This window comes from Bubalus bubalis, chromosome X, assembly GCF_019923935.1.
Source record: "Bubalus bubalis isolate 160015118507 breed Murrah chromosome X, NDDB_SH_1, whole genome shotgun sequence".
Classification (NCBI taxonomy): Eukaryota; Metazoa; Chordata; class Mammalia; order Artiodactyla; family Bovidae; genus Bubalus; species Bubalus bubalis.
The window spans coordinates 12552423-12577906 of NC_059181.1; the positions used below are offsets into that span (position 1 = coordinate 12552423).

A 25484-nucleotide genomic window follows, 5' to 3' on the forward strand; every position below is an offset into this window, starting at 1 on the left:
ATGTTTCACAATTGGAAATTTTTATTCTATTAAACCGTGTGTATATTGCTCATGATAGTCAAATATCAGTTTGATTTAATTATGAGAACTGAATTACAGAGAATGGATTGATAGATCAGATTACTCTTCACTATTGGAGGAATAAAGTAAAATGAAGATCCTATTAATTGTGTCAGATGGTCCTATTTAGGAAGAAAACTAAGTAGGAGTGCATTATCTATTTACCTATAGTCAATATGGAGAATTCTCTGTAAGAGAGTAGGATGCTTTTTCATAAGGGTGTGCTTTCCACGGAAATGATTTCTTTCCATACATGGATCATGAGTTTCAAATTTCAAACCATTTGAACTCTCTTATTATAGCAGAAGTTTTGTTGTGTACCACATCCATTCCTGTCCAATTTCAGTGACAAAATGATTCTCTCATTTGTATGTATAAAAACAATGCCAGAAATGAAAACAAAACTCATGATTCATCTGATTTTGTACTTTCTTTCTGAAGAAGAAAAGACCCATTGAGATGAAGATTATAATTTCAGCAACAAAGGAAACATTTAAGGCTCAAGCAGCCCTTAAATTCAATACTAGTAATATATGAAATAAATTATAAGCCTTACATTTCTCTCAGTTCTTGTAGGTACATACTTGCCAATGCAGAGACAAGATTGCTTAATTTTAGGTGTATTTCTTAGTTCAAGATGGGGGTTTAGTCACTTAGTTGTGTCCAACTTTGCTACCCCATGGACTGTATCCTGCCAGGCTTCTCTGTCCATGGGATTTCCCAGGCAAGAATACTGGAGTGGGTTGCCAGTTCCTTCTCCAGGGGATCTTCCCAACACAGGAATTGAACCCGGGTCTCTTGCCTTGCAGGCAGGTTCTTTACCAACTGAGCTAAAGACAAATACACTTTAAAAATCAATCTGTACACATGTATACCTGTGGCGGATTCATTTTGATGTTTGGCAAAACTAATACAATTATGTAAAATTAAAAAAAAATCATTCTGTTATTTACAAAATTAATAGTAATGAAAAGCTCAAACAATTTTTGAGAGATTCTTACAATCTTTTTATTGGAAGGGACCTTAGAGGACATCTAATTTAGTACATGACTCTTGTACATGACTCTTCTCTAGCATGGCCAGGCTAAACTGCTTCCAGTGACCTCTTCCTGCCCCCTGCAGGTCCCCTGCCAGTCTTCTGTGCTTTGGACTACAGAGCTTCTCTGTTTCTTGAATTTATCAAGCTCTCTAAGACTCTGTGACTTCCCTGGTGGCTCAGACGGTAAAGCGTCTGCCTACAATGCCGGAGACCTGGGTTCGATTCCTGGGTCAGGAAGATCCCCCGGAGAAGGAAATGGCAACCCACTCCAGTATTCTTGCCTGGGAAATCCCATGGACAGAGGAGCCTGGCAGGCTACGTCCGTGGAGAAGCAAAGAGTCAGGCATGACTGAGTGACTTCACATCACTTCAGGACTCTGTATTGCCTTGAACGCTCTTCTCACATCCCTGTTCCCATGACTTGCTTCTTGACATTAAGCAGATTTCAGTGAAATTTCACCTCCCCATATAGGCCTTTCCCAGACTACCTTATCTACCTGCCCACCCCCCTGCCCCTTTCAATCTCCAAAACTCTCTACCATATGACTGTTTTCTTTCCTTCATAATAATTGTCACTATCTGGAATGATCAAATTTGTTTGTTTATTGTCTGTCTTCCTTAGTGTCTCCATGGGAGCAGGGGCTGTGTTTGTCTCCTGAAGCATCTCTGCTGGGCTGGCCCAGTGTAGGTGTCTGACAGATATTTATAGAATGAATAACCATCAATGGTTCATCATTGTCCAAATCACTACTGCACTGATATGTCTGCTTTTTACCACTTTACTACCACTGATCTTAGTTATTCCCCCTGAAATAACCCAAGTCACCTGCTTGATTCCCTCTTTTTTAAAGGGTTTTCACACATTGGGATGCCAATCATCTCTCATTGAGGCGTATCTTGTCCAGTTTCCTCACCAGCTCCTCATCTGGCATGATTTTGGAGTGTGGTCATCATCCAGATTATCTGTCACTGGGAGTTTTGGGTTTTGCTGTTGATACCCAACACTAGACACATGGGATCATATGGAGTCTGGAGAGAGATAGTTCAATTAAACTTTTTTTTTGATTGATGTAATATTGAAATGCTCTATGTTTGATAAAAATTATCTTTTGCCTCCATATAAATGCCATGAAACTATGTATGATGTCATTATCAGAATTATTTTTGACTTGTTAAAACCTTGTTTTATTGTGAAATACAACACAGAAGTAGGTAAAACAAATTTACACTCTAATGTATATTTAGCTATCACTCAAGTCAAGAAATAGAATATTACCAGTGTCCCAGAAAGCCCTCTTATGTTATCAATCTCAACTCCTCCCTGGAGCTAATTAATATCCTCATTTTTAAAAGAAACACTTTCTTGATTACTTATTTTTTTAATAGATTTACCACTTATATATCTAGCCAATATAGTTTGTAATTCAGCTTTACCTATTATAAAACTATGTATAAAGGAAATCAAGATTGCTCTGAGAAATATCAACAACCTCGGATATAGAGATGATGCCACTCTAATGGCAGAAAGCAAGGAAGAACTAAAGAGCCTCTTGATACAGGTGAAAGAGAAGAGTGAAAAAGCTGGCTTAAAACTCAGCATTCAAAAATCTAAGATCATGGCATGCAGTCCCATCACTTCATGGTAAATAGAAGGGGAAAAGTAGAAGAAATGACAGATTTTATTTACTTGGGCTCCAAAATCACTGGGGACAGTGACTGCTGCCATGAAATAAGAAGACACTTGCTCCTTGGAAGGAAAGCTATGACAAACCTAGACAGTATTAAAAAGCAGACAGATCACTTTGACGACAGAGGTCCATATAGTTAAACCTATGGTTTTTCTGTAGTCATGTACAGATGTAAGAGCTGGCCCATAAGAAAGGCTGAGTGCCGAAGAGTTGATGCTTTTGAACTTTAGTGTTAGAGAAGACTCTTGAGAGGCCTTTGCACTGCAAGGAGTCAAACCAGTCCATCCTAAAGGAAATCAACCATGAATATTCACTGGAAGGACTGATGCTAAAGCTGAAGCTCCAATCCTTTGGCCACCTGATGTGAAGAGCCCACTCACTGGAAAAGACCCTGATGCTGGGAAAGATTGAGGGCAAAAGGGGAAGGGGGTGGCAGAGGATGAGATGGTTAGATAGCATAACCAACTCAATGGACATGAATTTGAGGAAACTAAGAGATAGTGAAGGACAGGGGAGCCTGGTGTGCTGCAGTCCACGGGGTTGCAAAGAGTTGGACAGACTGACTTAACAACAGCAACAACACTACAAGCTTAGTTGCTTAAAACAGAACCCGTATATTACCTCACAGTTCAGTAGATCAGAAGACTGGGATGGTATGGCTGGGTTCTCTGCTTAAGGTAATACTGATATAAAGCTAGAGTTTAGTGTGTTGACCGGGGCTGAGTTCTCATTTGTCCTTGATTAGTTACAAAGTTCGGAGAAGCCGATGGCACCCCACTCCAGTACTCTTGCCTGGAGAATCCCATGGACAGAGGAGCCTGGTAGCTGTAGTCCATGGGGTTGCTAAGAGTCGGACACAACTGAGCGACTTCACTTTCACTTTTCACTTACACGCATTGGAGAAGGAAGTGGCAACCCACTCCAGTGTTCTTGCCTGGAGAATCCCAGGGACGGGGGAGCCTGGTGGGCTGCTGTCTGTGGGGTTGCACAGAGTCGGACACGACTGAAGCGACTTAGCTGCAGCAGCAGCAGCAGCACTTACAAAGTTAATTTCTGAGATCCAGCTCTTTTTGATCTCTCTATTTTTGTGTGTTTTCTATTTCATGAACTTCTGCCCTTATTTCTTTCTTTATATTTTCTTTGGATTTATTTTACTGTTCTTAAAAAAAAAAACAACATCTTGAGATTGATTCTTAGTTTATTTTTTTATATTTTGTGATATATGCATTTATAAGGCTTTTGATTACCTCCCTAAGCATTGTTTTAATTTCTCATGAATTTGTATTTTTATTTTTAAATGTTTATTATGATTTCTTCTTTGACATGAATTACTTTAAGAATGTTATTTATTGATTTCTAAACATATGAATGAAAAGTGAAAGTGTTAGTCACTCCGTCATATCTGACTCTGAAACTTTACCCCCTGTAGCCTGCCAGGCTCCTCTATCCATGGTCTTCTCCAGGCAAGAATACTGGAGTGGGTAGCCATTACCTTCCCCAGGGGATTTTCTGGACTCAGGGATTGAATCTGGGTCTCCTGCATTTCAGGTGGATTCTTTACTGTCTGAGCAAACATATGAATATTTCTTAATTATTTCTTTTGTGACTAATTTGTTGCATACTTGCATTGTGGAGAGAGAACATCCTCGGACTAAATCCTTGTAATTTGCTTTGAATTGCACTTCAGCCTAGCACATTATCAGTTTTTATAAATGTTCTGTGTATGCTTGGGGGAAGAAAGATATTCTACAGTTCTTTTCATTTGTTTAAGTTTTAAAAATGAAAGTATTATGTATACTTTTTATGCTGTCTGTGTTGAGTTCCCTTAGTAGTATTCTGTTTTCCAGTTCTGGAATTCTAATTTCTTTTCCCAGTTTGTTCTTCTATGTTGTGGACCTCCCAGTTCTGTCAAAATGTTCAACCCTTGGGTTTTTATTCATTCAACTCTATAGTTGTCTCATAATCTAGGTCTGATAATCCTGATATTATAAATTTTTCTGGGGCATTTTCTGTTTTGGTCATTTCTGTTCTTGTTAATGTTATGTGTATCTTGTTATCTTTGATTATGTATTGCATAAGCTAAACAAGAAATTACCTGTAGCAATATTATGATGGCTGTGTTCTTTTTACCCTCCTGCCAACTCCCCCCACACCCTGCACCTACCACCTGCTGCTTCCCCTTTCAACCAGATAACTGTGGGCACTAACCATCTGAATGTGGGACCACCTCAATCCAAGGGACACTTAGAGGTTTATTTAGGTCACTCAAGTGACATAAAGCTATCATTCAGGTTTGTTCTGGGACTGATTTCTTTCTGGTTTCCTTTATCCTAAGAGTATAGCTCTTGGGGTTTCAGCTTCAAGTGAGTGATGCTTATTGTACTTTCTTCTTTTGAAACACTTTTACCTTTGACCTTCTTGCCCCTGGATTATGAGTTTCAAGAGCAAGCCTGTTTTTCTCCCTATTTTTCTGAATCTTCCTTCAAGTGTCTGTGAGCTAAAATTGTTTTGGGTGATTTGGATTACCTCGCTGAGTTCTATTCCTTTGCCTTGATATCAGCCAGGTAATTCTTCATAACCTTCAGTCTTGGGGATTTTTACGCTGTTCTTTAGAAATACTCCCTCCAGCATTTGTATTTGTTCTCAAAGGGACATTCATCCAAGTTATTTAGTTACTTGAAGCTGAAGTGTCTGAGTTTTTAAGGCCTTGAAAAATTAATCAGTATTATTCATATAAAATTGTAGTTAAATCCAATTTGGCTTTAAGTTTTTCCCTCAATTTGAATTCAGTTCAGTTCAGTTGCTCAGTCGTGTCCGACTCTTTGTTACCCCATGGACTGCAGCATGCCAGGCTTCCCTGTCCATCACCAACTCCTGGAGCTTACTCAAACTCGTGTCCATCGAGTTGGTGATGCCACTCAACCATCTCATCCTCTGTGGTCCCCTTCTCCTCCCGCCTTCAGTCTTTTCCAGCATCAGAGTCTTTTCCATTGAGTTAGTTCTTCGCATCAGGTGGCCAAAACATTGGGGTTTCAGCTTCAGCATCAGGCCTTCCAGTGAATATTCAGGACTGATTTCCCTTAGAATGGACTGGTTGGATTTCCTTGCAGTCCAAGGGACTCTCAAGAGTCTTCTCCAACACCACAGTTCAAAAGCATCAATTCTTTGGCGCTCAGCTTTCTTTATAGTCCAACTCTCACATCCATATGTGACTACGGGAAAAACCATAGCTTTGACTAGATGGACCTTTGTTGGTAAAGTAATGTCTCTGCTTTTTAATATGCTGTCTAGGTTGGTCATAGCTTTTCTTCCAAGGAGCAAGTGTCTTTTAATTTCATGGCTGCAGTCACCATCTGCAGTGATTTTGGAGCCCAAGAAAATAAAGTTTCTCACTGTTTCCATTGTTTCCCCATCTATTTGTTATGAAGTGATGGGACTGGATGCCATGATCTTCATTTTCTGAATGTTGAGCTTTAAGCCAACTTTTTCACTCTTCTCTTTCACTTTCATTAAGAGGCTCGTTAGTTCTTTGCTTTCTGCCATAAGGGTGGTGTCATCTGCATATCTGAGGTTATTGATATTTCTCCCAGCAATCTTGATTCCAGCTTGTCCTTCATCCACTCTGGCATTTTGCATGATATACTCTGTATAGAAGTTAAATAAGCAAGGTGACAATATACAGTCTTGATGTACTCCTTTCCCAATTTGGAACCAGTCTGTCATTCCATGTCCAGTTCTAACTGTTTCTTCTTGACCTGCATACAGATTTCTCAGGAGGCAGGTCAGGTGGTCGGGTATTCCCATCTCTTTAAGAATTTTCCACAGTTTGTTGTGATCCACACAGTCAAAGGCTTTGGCATAGTCAATAAAGCAGAAGTAGATGTTTTTCTGGAACTCTCTTGCTTTTTCTATGATCCAGCAAATATTGCCAATTTGATCTCTGGTTCCTCTGCCTTTTCTAAATCCAGCTTGAACATGTGGATAAATTTGAAAACTGGTAGTTAAAAGACTGTTCTTGACACCTGTGTTACATATTTACTCACACATTTAAATTCTGATTCTCAGGGTTTACATTACTTGATTTGCGTAGAGAATAGATGGGACCAAATGTTCTTTATATATACTTAACATATAGAACTTTTGTGGGTGCTGAGTCTTCTTAATAGGAATGACTTAATTTTTATCCCTAGTTTCCTTTAAAATGAGCTGTACCATTCTTGACAGAGAGGGGAATATTTATTGTTTCCTGGGTGTTCTTCCAAATCAGCCATAGAAAAGAATGATTCATTCTCAGAAACACTCTGCACATCTTTTACCTGGAAAGTGACTGACTTAGATCTTCATATGTTGGCTCCTTCCTGTTAGTGATATTCCACTTCAAATGTCACCTTTGTAGAGGGGGCTCTTTGAGTAATCGCTCCTTGTTTCTCCTTTCATAACATGTATCATTATCTGATGATAATCTTGCATTTTTTCCTCCCTCAGTAAAATGTGAAGCACCATGAGGGCAAGGATTTTGCCTATCTTGTTCACAACTGTCTCATGTCTTATTTACTCTTTCTCTGAATCATGTTAGGCAGTCAGTAGTTTTTTTGTTTAATAAATAAATGAATAGAACAAATGTTTATTTCTTGAAAATATTTGAAATTGTGACATCATTTTCTCTAAATGTCACAGTCATCCTTTAAAAATGTGTGATTCCATTGAATTAAAGTTGTTTTCTAAAATAAGTGTTGTGTTTGCTTTTTCTTGCCTTTTTTCAAAAACGATTTTGGTAAATATTGAATGAAAAGTCAGACAATAAAAAATCTGATCTAAAGTGTTAGAGTGACAAATATTTAGCATTAGGGACCACTGTGACTTTGTTATGTATTGAGCTGGAAGGAGGTCAATGTGACTAGAGTGGAACAATCAAGGGGAAGAAGAGTCAGAGATGACATCAGAGGAGAGGAGATTAAGACCTGATGGCTTATGTGGCCTTTGACTTTTACTCTTAATGATATGGGAGGCCACCGGAGGATTTTGAGCAGAGAAGTAACATAGAGGTGAGTGTGGCCTATAGGGATGTTAAAGTGTGGCCTACTTCCAAGCTCTCATGTCAGTTCCACTGGCTATTTTGTCTCTCTCTGCCAAGGCCACCCTGTCTTAATTTTTATAGCTCAGTTCTAATTCTCAGTATATTTGGTAGAGAGTATCTTGCCAGATCCTCCTCTCAAGGCTGAGCCTTCTTATTTTTCTTATTTGGAAGAGTGTTGGCTGTACTTGGAATTCTGCGCTTCCATATATATTTTAGAATGAGCTTACTGTAATTCCTCAGAAAACTCTCTTGGGATTCTGATTGAAATTGCATTGCCTGTATAGATTAATATAGAGATAATTGATATCCTTTAGCCTTAAAATTGGAAAAACTTCATTGATCTAGGTCATCTTTAATGAGTTTGAATAAATTTTACATATATATACACACAAGTACACACATATATGTGATATATATATGCTCATGTATATGTGTGTATATATATACACATGTATATATGTATGTGTATATACATGTATACATATGTATATATGTATATACACATATATGTATACATATGTATATTGAATAGAGGTCTTAAGTATCATTTTTGTTAAGTCCTAAGTGTCTTTTTTGTTGTAAAGATGATTTTTAAAAATTACATTTTCTGTTTCTTTTTGATGTATCAACAAATACAGTTTATATTTGTATACTGAGTTTATATTTAGCCTCGTTAACACTTATAATTCTGATAATTTTTAGATTCCTTTGCATTTTCTATATAAACAATAATATCTGTAAAATCTGGTTTTCTCTTTCCAGTCCTATATAGTTTATTCCTTTATTTATTTATTTTTTTACTTACTGAGCTGTCTGGGACCCACCAGGATAATGTTTAATAGTAATGTTAATAAGTATTAATAGCAGAATTTCTTTTCATGTTCTTAATTTTTAAAGGGGCTATATCTAAATATTCCACATTTAAGAATGATATTGTAGGTTTTTTCAGATACTTTTATCAAGATATGAACATTTAAAAGGCATTTAATTATGGACATATTTCTCTTTAGACTTACATTCCTACCATTAGGATATAAAACAGCCACTTTTTGTGTCAGTACTTTATATCACATAGGGTACTCAAATGTATTAAGTTTCAGATTTCATAAGCAGCAAAGAAAATTTCTTCCTTTTAAACCAATACTTTATGTTGATACAACTGTTCTTCTTAAAGATAGTATAGTTTTTTTTTTAAGCAAAAAAAATTTCAAAATAATTTCAGATTTAAAGTTGTAAAGATCATATAAAGAATTTCCTGTTTCATGGAGTCTTGATCCAGATCCCCCAAATGTAAACATTTTATAATATTTACTTTATCATTCTTTCTGTTTCTCTTTCTCTATATCTACATACATATTTTTTTTCTGAATTGGTTTAACTTGCAAATTATCTCTAAGAACTTTGATATTCTCCTTTTATTTTTTTCTATTAAACTTTTTATTAGACTGTTCTAGAGATTTAGGCTGTGCCTTATTTATTTTATCAAAATTTAATTGACATATAACATTGGTTCCAAGTGTACAACACAATGATTTCATATTTGTATATATTACAAAATGATCACATAAGTCTGCTTACCGTCCATCACCACACATAGTTATGTATTCTTTCTTGTGAAGAGCACTTAAGATTTACTCTTAGTGTAGTCGCTCAGTCGTGTCTGACTCTTTGTGACCCCATGGACTGTAGGCCACTAGGCTCCTCTGTCCATTGGATTCTCCAGACAAGAATACTGGAGTGGGTTGCCATTTCCTTCTCCAGGGGATCTTTCCAACCCAGGGATTGAACCTGGGTCTTCTGCATCACAGGCAGATGCTTTACCCTCTGAGCCACCAGGGAAGCCCAAGATTTACTCTTAGCCACTTTCAAATATACAGTAGAGTATTATTAACTATAGTCACCATGTTGTACATTGCATCCCTAGGACTTGCTCATTTTATAACCAGAAATTTGTACCTTTGGATCACCACTCATCTTGTCATTTCTTAAGAGGATTGTTTTATGTAACCACCTTACTATTGTCAAAAAAAATTATAATTGATACAATATTATCTAATCTGTGGGCTTCCCTTGTGGCTCAGCTGGTAAAGAATTCGCCTGCAATGTGGGAGACCTGGCTTCCATCCCTGGGTTGGAAAGATCCCCTGCAGAAGGGAAAGGCTACCCACTGCAGTATTCTGGCCTGGAGAATTCCATGGAAATAGTCCATGGGGTCGCAAAGAGTCGGACACGACTGAGCAACTTTCACTTCACTATCTAATCTATAGACTTTTAAATTTTATCATTTACGCTTTATAGCAAAAAAATTTTTTTCTTGTCTAGCATCCAGTCCAAGATCATGCATTATATTTAGTTATCATGACTCTCAGTCTTCTTTTCTGGAACAGTTGCTTAGTCGTTTCTTATGTTTCATGACATAGACATTTTTAAAGAATACAGGCCAGTTATTGAGTAGAATATTCCTCAGTTTGGGCTTGTCTGTTGCTGCCTATGGTTAGATTCATGTTTTACCCTTTTGGAAGAATGTATGTGTATATGTACCCACTCCAGTGTTCTTGCCTGGAGAATCCCAGGGACGGGGGAGCCTGGTGGGCTGCCGTCTATGGGGTCGCACAGAGTCGGACACGACTGAAGTGACTTAGCATAGCATAGCATAGCATAGCATGTGTATATGTAATTTATGTACGCATTTATATCTATTTCTTTATCTCTCTATATTAATAACTGACCTTACATGATTAACTCTTAATTCCAAGCTTTCCCAATTTTCATATTTGTAACTTCCTTTTATGAGAATGAGACGAAACCCACATTATCCACAGTATGTTTACTTATTTGCTTAATTCTAGAATATACATAAAGAAGTTTCATATCTCTGTAAAAAATAACTGGGTATAATATTTGTTTATATTTCTTTAACTCAAGGAAAGTATGTAGTTAAAATACTGTTTTCAGAAATTGTGTGTGTGTGCTCACTCACTCAGTAATGTCTGAGTCTGGGACCCCATGGACTGTAGTCCACCAGAAGCCTCTGTCCATGGAATTCTGGCAAGAATACTGGAGTGGATTGCCATTTCCTCCTCCAGGGGATCTTCCCAACCCAGGAATCGAACTCACATCTCCTGCTTTGGCAGTGTATTCTTTACCACTAAGCCACCTGGGAATCCCTTTCAAAAGTTGCCTGGGGTTAATTCTTTTCCCTGCCCGGGCTTGTTCAGTGTAGTTAGAGTATTCATTTCAAATATAGTTAAGTACATTTTTTTGACTGTGTTTCATTTTGGGTACTTCCCTCCTATTATTGTTAGTAGTAGCATATAAAACAACATGGTTTTAAAAGAACTGTACAAAAAGATTTGGATAGGTTATTAGAGTACTGAGAAATAAAATTTATGACTTTTAATTGTGTTTGTTCTTTCAGGAAATCATTTAATAATTCACATTAGGACAAATATGTGAAAGTTCCTGCCAACCTGTGAATATTTCTTCCTTCGGACATTTTTTGTTCTACTTACTGTACAACTTTCTTAGAAGTTCTTTTTTGATGCCATGTTCTGTGGCTTACATCTAAAGAGGAGTTTGTCTTCATGAAGATTCCTAACATTGGTAATGTGATGAATAAATTTGAGATCCTTGGGGTTGTAGGTGAAGGTAAGTTTAACATTCTTTGAGGTTTTGACCAATGTGCAATTATATCTACCACCAAAAAAGTTATTAATTCAAATTCTATTATGTCAGCTAGGCTTATTTTGACTAACTCAAAATTTATATAAGTTAAATTTTACTTAATGCATGAGAAATAAATGAATAAATGACTTCTGTTTGTCAATGAGAATGACAAACCACGTTTTATAAATTCTGAGCCTCATGATTTGGTCATATTTTAACATCTCTGAAATCAGGATATATGTTACAATCAGTAGCATGTCATGGTTTAATTGGCAGAACTTTTTCTTTCCTAGTAGTACAGAAAATAATATTTATAATCAATGACATCATCAATTAGATAAAATATGGTAATTTGTTTTTTTATAAATCTTACTAATTTTTCCTTTTTTTGTAATTTTTGCTCTTAAAGATAACTTTATGGAGATTTTGATAAATGATTCTTTTAACAGTATAAGTTATTATAATTATGATTTCTTTATATCTTTAAAGCAATGTTACAAAAGTATTGGTATTTCAGAATTTTCAAGTATAGTTTGAATTTCAAAAGAAGTTTTACAATTTACGTATGTCAACAGCATAGTTGTTCTGGATTTTAATATTAAGTTGTTAAATCCTTTTCAAATAAGTAGAAACAATTAAAATATTGTGTAATCATTACGTATTTGCTTCAAGGTCTGAAGTTTGAAGACAAAAAAGAATCCTTTCTTCACTTAGCTCCTTTTTGTCTTTTTCATTGGTATTCACTATGTAGATAAAATTCATTCTCAATGTCTTATTTACTATTAATTTTATAATACCTGATTTATTACTGTTTTTCAAAAATGTTACATAGACTTATGCTGTAAAAATACTCACTGGAGAAGGTCAGCTCCTTGGATGTAACAAAGTTGGAATGTTTCAGATTCTGGGCCTAAGTTTTTCTGTATCATGACCTTTTTCTTAGTATGCCTATAGGTGATCCTCTTCTCAGGGATTAGCTTAGATTAACTACAACTACCAGTTGTTATTGTTGTTTTTCAGTTGCTCAGTCATGTCTGACTCTTTGTAACCCTCTGGACTGCAGCATGCCAGGCTTCCCTGTCCTTCACCATCTCCCAGAGTTTGCTCAGACTCATGTCCATTGAGTTGATGATGCCATCCAACCATTTCATCCTCTGTCGTCCCCTTCTCCTCCTGCCCTAAATCTTTCCCATCCTCAGGGTCTACAACTACATACCAGACTAACATATAAATCAAAATATGTTAGTTTCAAGTTGTAGTCAGAACCATCATTGCTATTTTTTTTCCTTTGTAAACTACCTCAGATGCTTCTTGGCTATGAAATACATATACATTAAGGAAATTAAAAGCTGTTAAGCAAACTCTACATCCCTGCAGCCTAAACAGTGCATTTTCACCCCGTAGAAAAACTAACATGGGCAGTTAAGTGAGGATTGGATGACTGCCTGGTGATTGTGGAGTTGAATTGGATGGCTATAATGGCTGGTTTCATCCTAACTGTGATAATAAGATTCATCCATCTTGACCAGTTGAAGGATACTTATTCTGGTTCCCCAGTTTCTGTTGCAGACACATTTTCCAATTTCATCTCCCTGAAGTCCTCTTCTCAGACGCAAACACAGGCTTTGCCTGTCTGTAAATGTCAATCATTTCTACCAACTTCAGTTATTGTATATTACATTTTGATTCTCCTAATTCGATTTTTTGACATTATAACTTTTGCCTCAATTTCCTTGCTGTCAACTCTGTGTTCTGGGTTTAAGGAAATAGTTTGTTGGCTGATTAATAGGATAAGTAACCCAAAAGGTAGTGATGTGTCTCATTTGAAATATACCAAATAAAGTGGGAGTGCTTAGCTACAGATGGTCAGAGATCCTTGGACTACTTATGCTGGTGCCATTGAACTTAGTATTTATGGCAAAAATGTAGCAACTCCTACTAGTTATTAATTGGAATGCTGACGTGAGACCTGTACTATTTTGCGAGTCAGAGAAGACATTCTAGTATCCTAGAAGAGAATTTAATTGTCTCGTAGGAGAGAGAACATATTTGATAGGCTCCATGCTTGAGCCTACCCTTGTGAAACCATTAGCTCTTAAATTTTGAGTTCCCTAGAATCTTTTGAGATAATTTTAATTTACTCTTAAAGTTATTAGGTCCAAATTGCATCTCTAGAAATTTTTCAACGTCTGAAGTAAAATTTTTCTTAAAAAGAGAAACATTAAAAAGTACATGCTTGTTGGGGAAATGAGTTGCTAATACTCTTGGTTTATAAAAAGTATATGATAAATATTCATGCTTTCTTTGTATATGGCTCATTCCATTATCACTGCAGAATATTGTCATTTTAGGAATCACTGTTATTCCATATTTTGATAGCCACTGTAAATATAATAGAACTTTGATTTCTCCAAGAGCTGTACTTTGTATACGTGTCCCTAATTGTTCACTTCTTTTTATTATAGGAGCCTATGGAGTTGTACTTAAATGCAGGCATAAGGCAAGTACATGGTTTTTAAAAAGAAAATATCTGTGTATGTTTAACATTTTTGAAACTAATGTAGTATTCTGTGCATGTGGGCATATAATTAAAAATGTCTGTCTATGATGATGGTGATACTTAAAGAAGAATTAATATGGAAACCTGAAAAAAGAGACTACTTTGGGTAAGCTTTATCATGATTAGATAGTCATTAGTTCTTTATACTCATGTGCTATTTTTTTCAACTGACCTATATATAGATGGAAAGCTGCCTAATGGGAAGAGAGAAAAGGTAGTAGAGAAGAAATCAAAGTAGTGGCAGATTTAATTTATGTCAAGAACTTAAGAGCAAGGAGGAGTTTCATGCAGTCAATATTTGTCTTGTAGAACCAATAATTTAAGATTGCTTATAGGGTCAGAATCCAGATTTTGAAGGGTGGTGGATGGGTGTTTGGTTATGAAATAGGGCTTGAAGTAATAGTGTATGATTATGACTCTTAGCTGTTGTTGGTCACTCTTGAACAGCCTTGAAGTGAATCTTATTATATAGATTATTTGACTATGGTTAATAATCACCAGTTATTCAGGGAGGTTATTTCAAGTTTACACAGGTGTTGCTGTATTGAGCAACACCTTTAACCTGGTGTTAAAGAGACTGCCTTTAACCTGGCAAGTGTTGAAGCTGTAACAATTTCAAACATTAGGTTAAATATTTTTCTATTATGGCATAGCTAGTCTGAATGTTAATATCTGGCCTCATACTATTTTGTGCATAATTTGTTAAGACCAAGGTTTAAATTTTTTTGGTATTTTATAGTGATATGATTCATGTTTGAGATGAGCTTAGCAGTTTAGTCTGAGCCATTTAAACTCTCAAATCTGTGACAACGCACATAAAAATGACATAATTTTTATGTTTGCTTTTTCTTTCCTACTGTACAGAATATTACTTAACATTTTGAATTTAAGGCTTCGTGACAACTGATGCATTTTGGATTTTACATCACATATCTCTTCAATTCAAAGAATTTTCTATTCTTGAAATTGGGTATTTGATTTATGTTATGTTGATAATAGTTATCTTAAGACCTCTGCCAGTAAATCTTAAAAAAAATTTTTTGAATACTATTGGCTCTTGATTCAGGATGACTAAGAATTTAAAATAATAAATATAGTCAAAATAAATTTAGCCCCTTAAATTTCTAATTAAGAAATATCACTGCAGTTTGAAATTAAACAAATAGAAAGCTGTCTAGTGAAGTGCTATGCTTTTAGGGAGGTGTGTTGAGTTAAATTTAGGAAGCTTTAAAAATATTCTTGGATAGATACTACTCAGGGTTATTAGTGTCCAAATTAAATTTGAGTCTTTCATGAACATAATACCCCTTTTTATATACTGTGGCTCTGTTGATACAACATAGCCAAGGGAAGCTTCAGTTCTTAGTCTTACTCCTTGAATTTTAAAACCCAGGGATTTCTGATACATAATGGCACATCTTCCAACAGTATTTTCTCTCAGTTGTTGCCCTTCTTCCTGTGACCTTTCTCCCTATACTTTCATCTAGTTTACTCATTTGTTAAGACATGCTTGTTAACTGGACCTGGTTCTCATATGCACACTATTAGTGCTGGCAAGATGGACTCAGAGTGAGACTGGATGAGAACTAGTGTCACTGCTCTTAGGAAACCGCCTCTGAATGTGAGCTCTGATTCCTTTGTCCATGTGCAGGGCATTTTGAGCTCTAAGGATGAATAACCCATATTTTTCTTGCTCTTGTATGTCTTATGGTCTGTCTGAAGAGTTAGAAGAAGTGCATATTTTTTTAAAAAAACACACATGTGAGATTGCTGCAAATGAGATTGCATCTTAAAAAAAAAAATACTTCTTTTTACTGCCCCTCACTAAATGAGGGACTCATAGACCAGCTTTCTGAGTATTGTTCTTTCTTCCTTTCATGCACCAAAAAATATACCACTGGATGGAAAATTTGAAGCATAAATTAGTGTCTATCTCAGAGTAATTTCTAGAATTTGCAGTTGTTTCATCATTAGACTTGTTATAGTATACCCTTTTTTCAGCTATAATCAGTCTTTCACATCTTTCCCCGACTATCCAAAAATAGAAGATTTGATGCTTCTGATAAGATTTACCCTTTCAGATCAAACAAATGGATATCTATGAAATCTCACGGTATAGTTTTTTAAAAAAGGATATAAACCTCTGTTTGGTGCCTATTATGTGTAAAGTGATCATGCCCATATGTTTTCCATACTTTCAAAATTTTTAATAAAATGCTTATTAAAATGTATAAATCAGGTTGGTTGTGATTACTTACACAGGTATGTATGATTGCTTGTGCATAAATTGGATCTCTTTTTGAGAAGCTTGGCTATGGTTGTATGTATAGTTAAATAATTTCTAGTGTATGGTGTATTTCAACAAGTATGAAAGAAAGTCACTGTTTTAATCTGTGTTCTGTTGCAAGAAATTTAGAGGTCATGTTTATAAACAGATATATCTTGTCTTTTGTGAACATAATATGATATTGGGCTTTTCCAGGCCAAAGATCAGTTCTCAATTTACTGAAATAAATGCTACCCAATTAAAAAAGAAAAATGTAATTGTACTCTCTTTTTGACAGCTTCTGTTATCTTTATATGAACACTCTTAGCAATGACTGTTCGGAGAAGGCTATGGCACCCCACTCCAGCACTCTTGCCTGGTGGGCCGCAGTCCATGGGGTCGCTAAGAGTCAGACAAGACTCAGTGACTTCACTTTCACTTTTCACTTTCCTGCATTGGAGAAGGCAATGGCAACCCACTCCAGTGTTCTTGCCTGGAGAATCCCAGGGACAGGGGAGCCTCGTGGGCTGCCGTCTATGGGGTCACGCAGAGTCGGACACGACTGAAGCGACTTAGCAGCAGCAGCAGCAATGACTGTTAAGCTGTTTATGGGGATTTATGATTTTACTTGCATTTGGAAAAAGTTCTGACTTGGACCTTTACCATACAAATGTGCATTGCTTATCTTCTTTTTATTTGTGTGTCTGCTTTAAAGTGCCCAAGAGAGGGGAGGTATGTTTTAGAGCACACTTTTCTTCACAGAAGCCCCAGGAGGTCACCTTCATAACAAAGTGGGGAGAATGGAATGGAGTTGAAATAGGGAGATGTGATTAGAACTTGAGGCAAGAGAGAGGATAGAGAGAGCTGGCTGCTACTGCTGCTAAGTCGCTTCAGTCATGTCTGATTCTGTGCGACCCCATAGACGGCAGCCCACCAGGCTTCCACATCCCTGGGATTCTCCAGGCAAGGACACTGGAGTAGGTTGCCATTTCCTTCTCCAATACATGAAAGTGAAAAGTGAAAGTGAAGTTGCTCAGTCATGTCCGACTCTAGTGACCCCTTGGACTGCAGCCTACCAGGCTCCTCCGTCCACAGGATTTTCCAGGCAAAAGTACTGGAGTGGGGTGCCATTGCCTTCTCCCAGAGAGAGCTGGAGATTGATGCTAATCGAGTCTAGGACATGGAAGTGCTGATTCATGTAGTTCATTTCCTATGGCTGAAGTTGACTTATGAGAAATTTTTGTTTGTTTTGAAGTAGTAGGTGTATATGCTCTTGAATAACTAGTTATAAAAGCTGTGAATAATCCAGTATTGGGGTACAGGCTGTAAGTATTAAATGATAAACTTGACTTAAATTAGAGAAAGTGAAAGTGAAGTCGCTAAGTCATGTCCCACTCTTTGTGACCCCATGGACTGTAGCCCACCAGGCTCCTCCATCCATGGAATTTTCTAGGCAAGGGTACTGGAGTGGGTTGCCATTTCCTTCTCCAGGGGATCTTCCCGACCCAGGGATCGAACCCGGGTCTCCCACACTGCAAGTAGACACTTTACCGTCTGAGCCACCAGGGAACCAAAAAGGAAAGACACTGAAAAGAGCTTTTGCAGAGTAGCGGGTCCTTGTGGAGGGATTAAAGGTGATCCCAAGGATTGGTGGTGAACTGGAAAAGCATTGGTATCGTTTTATCTGACTGGAAAACTTAGAAAGGGTGTATAAGTTTGAAGGGAAAGATGAGTTTGGCTTTCATAATAAAGAATAAAATGTCAGCAGAGTACCAAACCTAATATTAGTAAATACCACATATTGAGCATCTACCGTATGTGGTAGGCAGACAATCTATTTGATGGTTTACATTTAATCCCCACAACCCCGACTCTCCATCCCTACTTTATAAAGGAGAAAACTGAGTCAGAGAGAGGCTGTGTAATAGAGCTAAGATTATGCAGCTAATAAGTGGCAAAACTAGGGCTTGATCTGACTCCAGAAATGGCTTCCATGTGCCTGGGATGAAACTGAAATGATATGAACCTTCCAAGAGGGAGAGCAGAGCAGAGTGAAAGATGTGTTTAAATGATCTTACTGAAAGGAGAAGGAGCAGACCTCTTGCAAGCAAGGAAAAAAGATTTTTTAAAGTGGCATTCACTAATAGTATAAAAATCTCATAAAAAGATCCATGATGATAAAAAGATCCATGATGATAAGGATTGAGGGCTGAGAAAATCCATTTCATTTAACAATGCCATTTATTAATGACTTCTCTAAGTCAAATGATACATTAATGCCAAATAGCAAGAGGTTAAGGAGGGAGTAGATAGACAAAATCTGGATTGCTTCATTCTTCTCTTGTGAGAGTTTAGAAACTGAGATTGAAAGTAGTAGGAAGAATAGATTTGATTAAATATTTTCTAGTTAGGAATATCTATATTTCCCCTACTGAAAGGTATTCTTTGGATATTTGTTATTGCTTAATAGTCATAAATTTACCTTTTGTTATAAGCCTTGATTTTTAGCAAGCAATATGTATTTTTGAATCAGTGATTCCATTTTTTCTTTTTCACATTAATTTTGTTTTTCTACCAAAAAGCTGATTACTTTTTAAAAAAATCAAACTGTTTTAAGAAGATGCTTAAGGAAAAGTCAATGAACCATTATCAATTTAACAAATTATTTATAGTTGCCATCTAAAACCATAGTTATTCTCTACTGGAACAAAATAAACTTTTTTCAGGTTTTTTCCCCACGTTAAATAAAGCAAATGTTTTTCTTTAATTTTTAGTCAACCATGAGAAACAGAATATATGGGATTAATTATGTTAATTACTTTGTCATTTTATTCCTCCTTACTTCAATAAAAGTAACATGTGGGTTCTTGCTTTTGTGTGCAAAATTTCTAGCATTTGAAGAAGATTATAGAGAGACTTGGGGTTTTTCATAAGGATTATAAGCAGCTGGAAATATTTCAGTATTAATTGATTATTTTGTCATAATTTTTAAAAATAATTGCACTCTGAAATGATGTGAATTTACTGCAGGTTATGAAGATTAATGAGATGTCAGCGTTAAACTGGACTTCAGGTCAGGAACAAAGATAGCAGGAATCAGTGATGGGGGAAAACATCTGCCTCTTCTTACAGAGGCACTCATGTAGAACAGATGCTTCTGTGTGGTTTCCTTTCTTGACCGGGTTTTTGTTGCTGATCCAGTTAATTGTAGAACAGTCTCTGGAACAGGACAAAAGTGTCATCAAAATTGTACTTCTTTGTACTATAATATTTTGCATTTTCAGTTCTGCTAGTCTGTTGATAAAGGAAAAATTATCCATGTTTCTGTCGTCTTATTTTTAGTAAAACAAATAATGACTCGTGTCAATTTCCAGATGAGTCTGACTTTAGGGAAACAAAAGAATCTGAGGCTTTTGTAGGTTTCCTGGCTGCATTTATCCTTTTCATCCTAATCTGGATTTTGTTTTTTGTTTGCTCTTAGTAAATGAGGTAAGAGAATGGTCATATTGGAACTAGCCCCACTACTAGCTCTGCATGCATTGTCTACACAGAAGACTTTACCTCATTCATCCTTCTTATAGTGACTCAGTTCCTAAATGCTCATCCCTCCTCCCATCCACAGCCTCCTAGTCTAGGGGATGAGTTGGCTGGAGCACAAGGTGGACTTTAAAGTTCCCCCTTCTGCCAGTCATAAAAACATAATTATTCCCTTCTGTAAGAGAGCATTCTTTCTATACCTTCTTAAGATGAGTAATTTCATTAGTCTTTGATAAATGTCTATGCTTAAGAGATTTAACTGGTTCTTTAATGTAACTTTAAAGCTTCAGGGACCAAAAAATGAGTGTCAGTCATTTTTCTACACAAGCCCAAAATATATAGACATTGGCTGATCAACAAATGCCTATATAGTGGATACTTTTAAATAGTTCATCATAACTCTTGATGAGTTGTTGGAATCAGTAACTTGAAAGTAGTGCATGGGGATCTATTTTTATATAAAAATAATCCACCCCTGAATATTAGAAGCTATAGTTCATATTCTACAGTGGTTTTGAGCTTTACTATTTCTTAATTTAAAGGTTAAAAAAAAAGGTTTGTTCCCTATGTTAAAGTATTTTAATTAAAAAAAAAAAAGCTTTCTACTTCTTCTACTTAAAGCACTGTGTTCAAGGCATGATATTGTAAAGTAAAATTCAACCGAATATCTTTTTAGGAAAAATCTGTTGAGTGCCTGTGGGCCAAATCTGGCCTGCCACTTATTTTATGGAACCTAGCCATGCTCATTCACTTATGTTTTTTCTATGGATGCTTTTGCACTAAAATGACAGAGTAATTTCAACAGAGACTGTATGACATACAAAGTCTAAAATAGTGTATTTATTTTGTGACCCTTCCTGAACAGAAGTTTGCTGACTCTCATGCTAAGCAAGCCCTAACTAGGAGAATACAGTGGAAGCAGAACAGTGGCCTCAGTGGGCCAGCAATCTCAGTTTCTGTTTGTCTCTTTGCCCTTGGTGCTCTTGGAGTCTGAGAAATAGAGTTAATAAAGTGTGGAACTTCCACTGAAAATTATTTTTCCCTTGAGCTGAGCTTGAGTAAATCTTTTGGCTGTTTAAGTAGGAAGTTTTATATTGGTTCCCTCTTTAACGATCAAGTATCAGAATGGAGAATTGGACTTTCTAGGAACTGGACATACAGAGACACATGCAGTCTATTCACTCTGACTGTGTTTCATCACTGGCCTGAATAGCTCTCTTTTCATTCAGAGGTGAATACAAAGAAGAAAACAATCTTCACCGAGACTATGAAAGGTAACTTGAGTTCATGAGAAGGACATTCTCACAAATATGAAGAGGAAAATTCTTTAGAGGCAAAGAAACTTGAGATAACTTCCTAATATTGTATAATTCAAGTGACCATAAATGAGAAGAAGCAATAGTAATAATCTCTGTTTCAAGTATCTCTTAACTTCCAGGCATTGTGCCGGGCTTGGTGTTTTATTTTCATTACTCTTTAGATCCTCATAACAGCTATAAAAGTTAGAAAGAATTACCTTCCTTTAAAATGGAGGAAACTGATGCTCAAATAGGTTAATTTCCTAAAAGCCATACAAGTTAGTAGGTGCTTGAGCCAGGAAGTAAACCACATAGGCCCTTATATTTTTAATTGACATGCAGTTGAGTTACAGTGTTGTGACCTTTTAAAAAAAATGGAAGTAAAATTCACATAATATAAAACCATTTTAAAGGGTACAGCTCAGTACCATTCAGTACATTCACAATATCGTACAATCACTACCTCTATCAAGTTTCAAAACACTTTATCACCCCCTAGAAAAACCCTATACCCATTAAGTACTCACTGTTTCTCACTTTCTCTGTCTCTGGCAAACACAAATCTGCTTTCTGTCTCTATAGATTTACCTATTCTGGATATTTCATATAAAGGGAATCACATACAATTTGTGGCCATTTGAATTTGACTTCTTTCACTTAGTGTAATGTTTTTGAGATTCATCCATGTAGCCTGTATCATTACTTCATTCCTTTTTTTATGACTGAGTAATATTCCGTTGTGTGGCCATACCACATTTTGTTTATCCATTTATCTGTAGAAGAATGTTTAGGTTGTTTTCACCTTTTGATTATTGTGAATAGTGTTGCTGTGAACTTTTGTGATTGAGTTTTGTTTGAGTCACGATTTTCAGTTCTTTTGGGTTATATACCAAGAAGTGAAAATGCTAGGTAATATGAGAATTCTGTATTTAACGTTTTTGAGGAATCACATAACTTTTCTACAGTGGCTGTACCACTTTACATTTCTGCCAGCACTGTACAAAGATTCCAGTTTTTCCACATCTTCACCAATATGTGTTTCCTTACTATTATTATTATTTTTACTGCAGTCATCCTAGTCTATAGCAGTGTCATATTATGGTTTTGACCTGCCTCTTGAGAAATTTGTATGCAGGTCAGGAAGCAACAGTTAGAACTGGATATGGAACAACAGACTGGTTCCAAATGGGAAAAGCAGTACGTCAAGGCTGTATATTGTCACCCTGCTTATTTAACTTCTATGCAGACTACATCATGAGAAACGCTGGGCTGGAAGAAGCACAAGCTGGAATCAAGATTGCCAGGAGAAATATCAATAACCTCAGATATGCAGATGACACCACCCTTATGGCACAAAGTGAAGAGGAACTAAAAAGCCTCTTGATGAAAGTGAAAGAGGAGAGTGAAAAAGTTGGCTTAAAACTCAACATTCAGAAAACTAAGATCATGGCATCTGGTCCCATCACTTCATGGGAAATAGATGGGAAAACAGTGTCAGACTTTATTTTTCTGGGCTCCAAAATCACTGCAGGTGGTGACTGCAGCCATGAAATTAAAAGACGCTTCCTCCTTGGAAGAAAGTTATGACCAACCTAGATAGCATATTGAAAAGCAGAGACATTACTTTGCCAACAAAAGTCCGTCTAGTCAAGGCTATGGTTTTTCCAGTGGTCATGTATGGATGTGAGAGTTGGACTGTGAAGAAAGCTGAGTGCCGAAGAATTGATGCTTTTGAACTGTGGTGTTGGAGAAGACTCTTGAGAGTCCCTTGGACTGCAAGGAGATCCAACCAGTCCATTCTGAAGGAGATCAGCCCTGGGTGTTCTTTGGAAGGAATGATGCTAAAGCTGAAACTCCAGTACTTTGGCCACCTCATGTGAAGAGTTGACTCATTGGAAAAGACTCTGATGCTGGGAGGGATTGGGGGCAGGAGGAGAAGGGGACGACAGAGGATGAAATGGCTGGATGGCATCACTGACTCGATGGACGTGAGTCTGAGTGAACTCCAGGAGTTGGTGATGGACGGGGAGGCCTGGCGTGCTAGGATTCATGGGGTCGCAAAGAGTCGGACACGACTGAGCGACTGAACTGAACTGAATGATTAGTGATGTTGGACATCTTTTCATGTGCTCTTGGCTCTTTGTAAGTCTTTGGAGAAATGTCAAGTCCTTGGCCCATTTTTGATTAGGTTATTTCAACCATTTGTTGAAAGGACTTCTGTCTCCATTGGATTGTCACTGCTTATTTATCAAAGATCACCTGTGTTTGAGTTGAGTCTGTTTTTGGGATCTGTGTTTTGTTTCATTGATCTATCTTTATGTCTGTTCTTCACCAATATTATACTCTCTTGATTTACTGCAGCTTTACAGTAAGTCTTCAAGTCAGGTAGTGTCAGTCTTTCAATTTTGTTGTTCTTTTTCAATATTGTATTGGCTATGCCAGGTCTTTTTCCTTTCTGTATTATCTTTTAAATCAGTTTGTTGGTATCCACAAAATAGCTTGCTTGGATTGGGGTCACATTAAATCTGTAGACTGAGTTGAGAATTGACATCTTAACAATATTGTGTCTTCTAATCAATGAGTACAGAATATCTCTGCATTTTTCTCATTTTAATTTTTCAACAATTATTTAGTTTTTTACATGCATATCTTATAATTGTTTTGTTAGATTTATTGCTAAGTATTTTTTTCTTTTGGTGATGATATAGATGGTATTGTTTTTAATTTTTTAAAAAACATTATTTATTTTTGGCTGTGCTAGGTTTTTGCTGCATTCAAGCTTTCTCTAGTTGTGATAAGCAGGGGCTACCCTTTGTTATGGTGCACAGGCTTCTCGTTGCAGTGGCTTCTCTTGTTGGGAGCACAGGCTCTAGGCTTGAAAGCTCATTAATTGTGGCTTGCAGACCCTAGAATGTGTACTCTGTTGGTGTGGTTCATGGGCTTTAGTTGCCCATGGCATGTGGAATCTTCCTGGGCCAGGGATCAAACTTGTGTCCCCTGCATTAGCCGGCACATCCTATCCACTGTACCACAAGGACGTCCTGTTTTTACTTTTTAAATTCCAGTTCATTGCTGCTGCTGCTGCTAAGTCACTTCAGTCGTGTCCAACTCTGTGTGACCCCATAGACGGCAGCCCACCAGGCTCCGCCGTCCCTGGGATTCTCCAGGCAAGAGCACTGGAGTGGGTTGCCATTTCCTTCTCCAATGCATGAAAGTGAAAGTGAAGTCGCAAGTCCAACCCTGAGTGACCCATGGACTGCAGCCTTCCAGGCTCCTCCGTCCATGGGATTTTCCAGGCAAGAGTGCTGGAGTGGGGTGCCATTGCCTTCTCCGCAGTTCATTGCTAGTATATAGGAAAGCAGTTGACTTTGTATATTAGCTTTGTATCATATGAACTTGCTAGAATTGCTTATTAGTTTCAGCGGGTTTTCTTTTGAGGGGGCGGGTAGATTCTTTGGGATTTTCTTCATAATCAGTCATGTCATCTGCAAACAAAATAGTTTTATTTCTTCTTTCCCAATCTGTATACCTGTTTTTTCCTTTACTTGTTTTGTATTAGTTATGAATTCCAGTACAGTGTTTAATACAAATGATGAGAAGAGACATTCTTGTCTTTTTCTGAGCTTAGTGGGAAGGCATGCAGTTTCTCACCATTAAATATGATGTTTTTAGCTTGTAGGTTTGTTTTAAATGTCATTTATCAAGTTGAGGAAGTTCTCTCTAAGATTGCTAAGAGTATTTATCATGAATGGGTTTTGTCAAATGCTTTTCTACATCACTTGATATAATCATGTGGTTTTACTTTCATCTGTTGATTATGAATTAATTTTAGGATGTTGAACCAGCCTTGCACATCTGAGATAAATCCCACTTGGTTGAGATGTGTATTTCTTTTTGTACATTGCTGAATTTGATTTGATACTATTGGTTGCAGATTTCTGTGTCTAGTCCATGTGGGTGAAAGTGAAAGTTGCTCAGTCCTGTCCGACTCTTTGCGACCCCATGGACTATACAGTCCATGGAATTTTCCAGGCCAGAATACTGGATGGGTAGCTGTTCCCTTCTCCAGGGCGTCTTCCCAACCCAGGGATCGAACCCAGGTCTCCCACACTGCAGGCAGATTCTTTACCAGATGAGCCACAAGGGAAGCCACTACTTCATATAATTTGCCTTTTAATGTCTTTACCTGGTTTCAGGATTGGTAATACCCTAATGTGGCCTCATAGAGTTCTCATTGAAGTAATTTTTCTACTTTTATTTCTGGAAGAGATTGTAGAGAATTTCTTCCTTTCA

The 25484-nt window shown here is 37.0% G+C and overlaps 1 protein-coding gene and 1 non-coding gene across 6 annotated transcripts in view; one reads left to right on the forward strand and one right to left on the reverse strand.

The window, feature by feature from the left end:
- Nucleotides 1-25484, forward strand: part of CDKL5 (cyclin dependent kinase like 5) — a 182082-nt gene that overhangs the window by 52834 nt on the left and 103764 nt on the right. For all 5 annotated transcript variants that reach the window (XM_025277318.3, XM_044937450.2, XM_044937452.2 and 2 more), the window contains 2 exons: nucleotides 11283-11512; nucleotides 13996-14030. In XM_025277318.3, the coding sequence (XP_025133103.1) occupies nucleotides 11449-11512; nucleotides 13996-14030 (99 nt within the window). In that variant the 5' untranslated portion in view covers nucleotides 11283-11448. The remainder of the gene's footprint in view (nucleotides 1-11282; nucleotides 11513-13995; nucleotides 14031-25484) is intronic.
- Nucleotides 9632-9703, reverse strand: TRNAH-GUG. Its single transcript has one exon. It is a non-coding gene; the product is annotated as a tRNA-His (tRNA).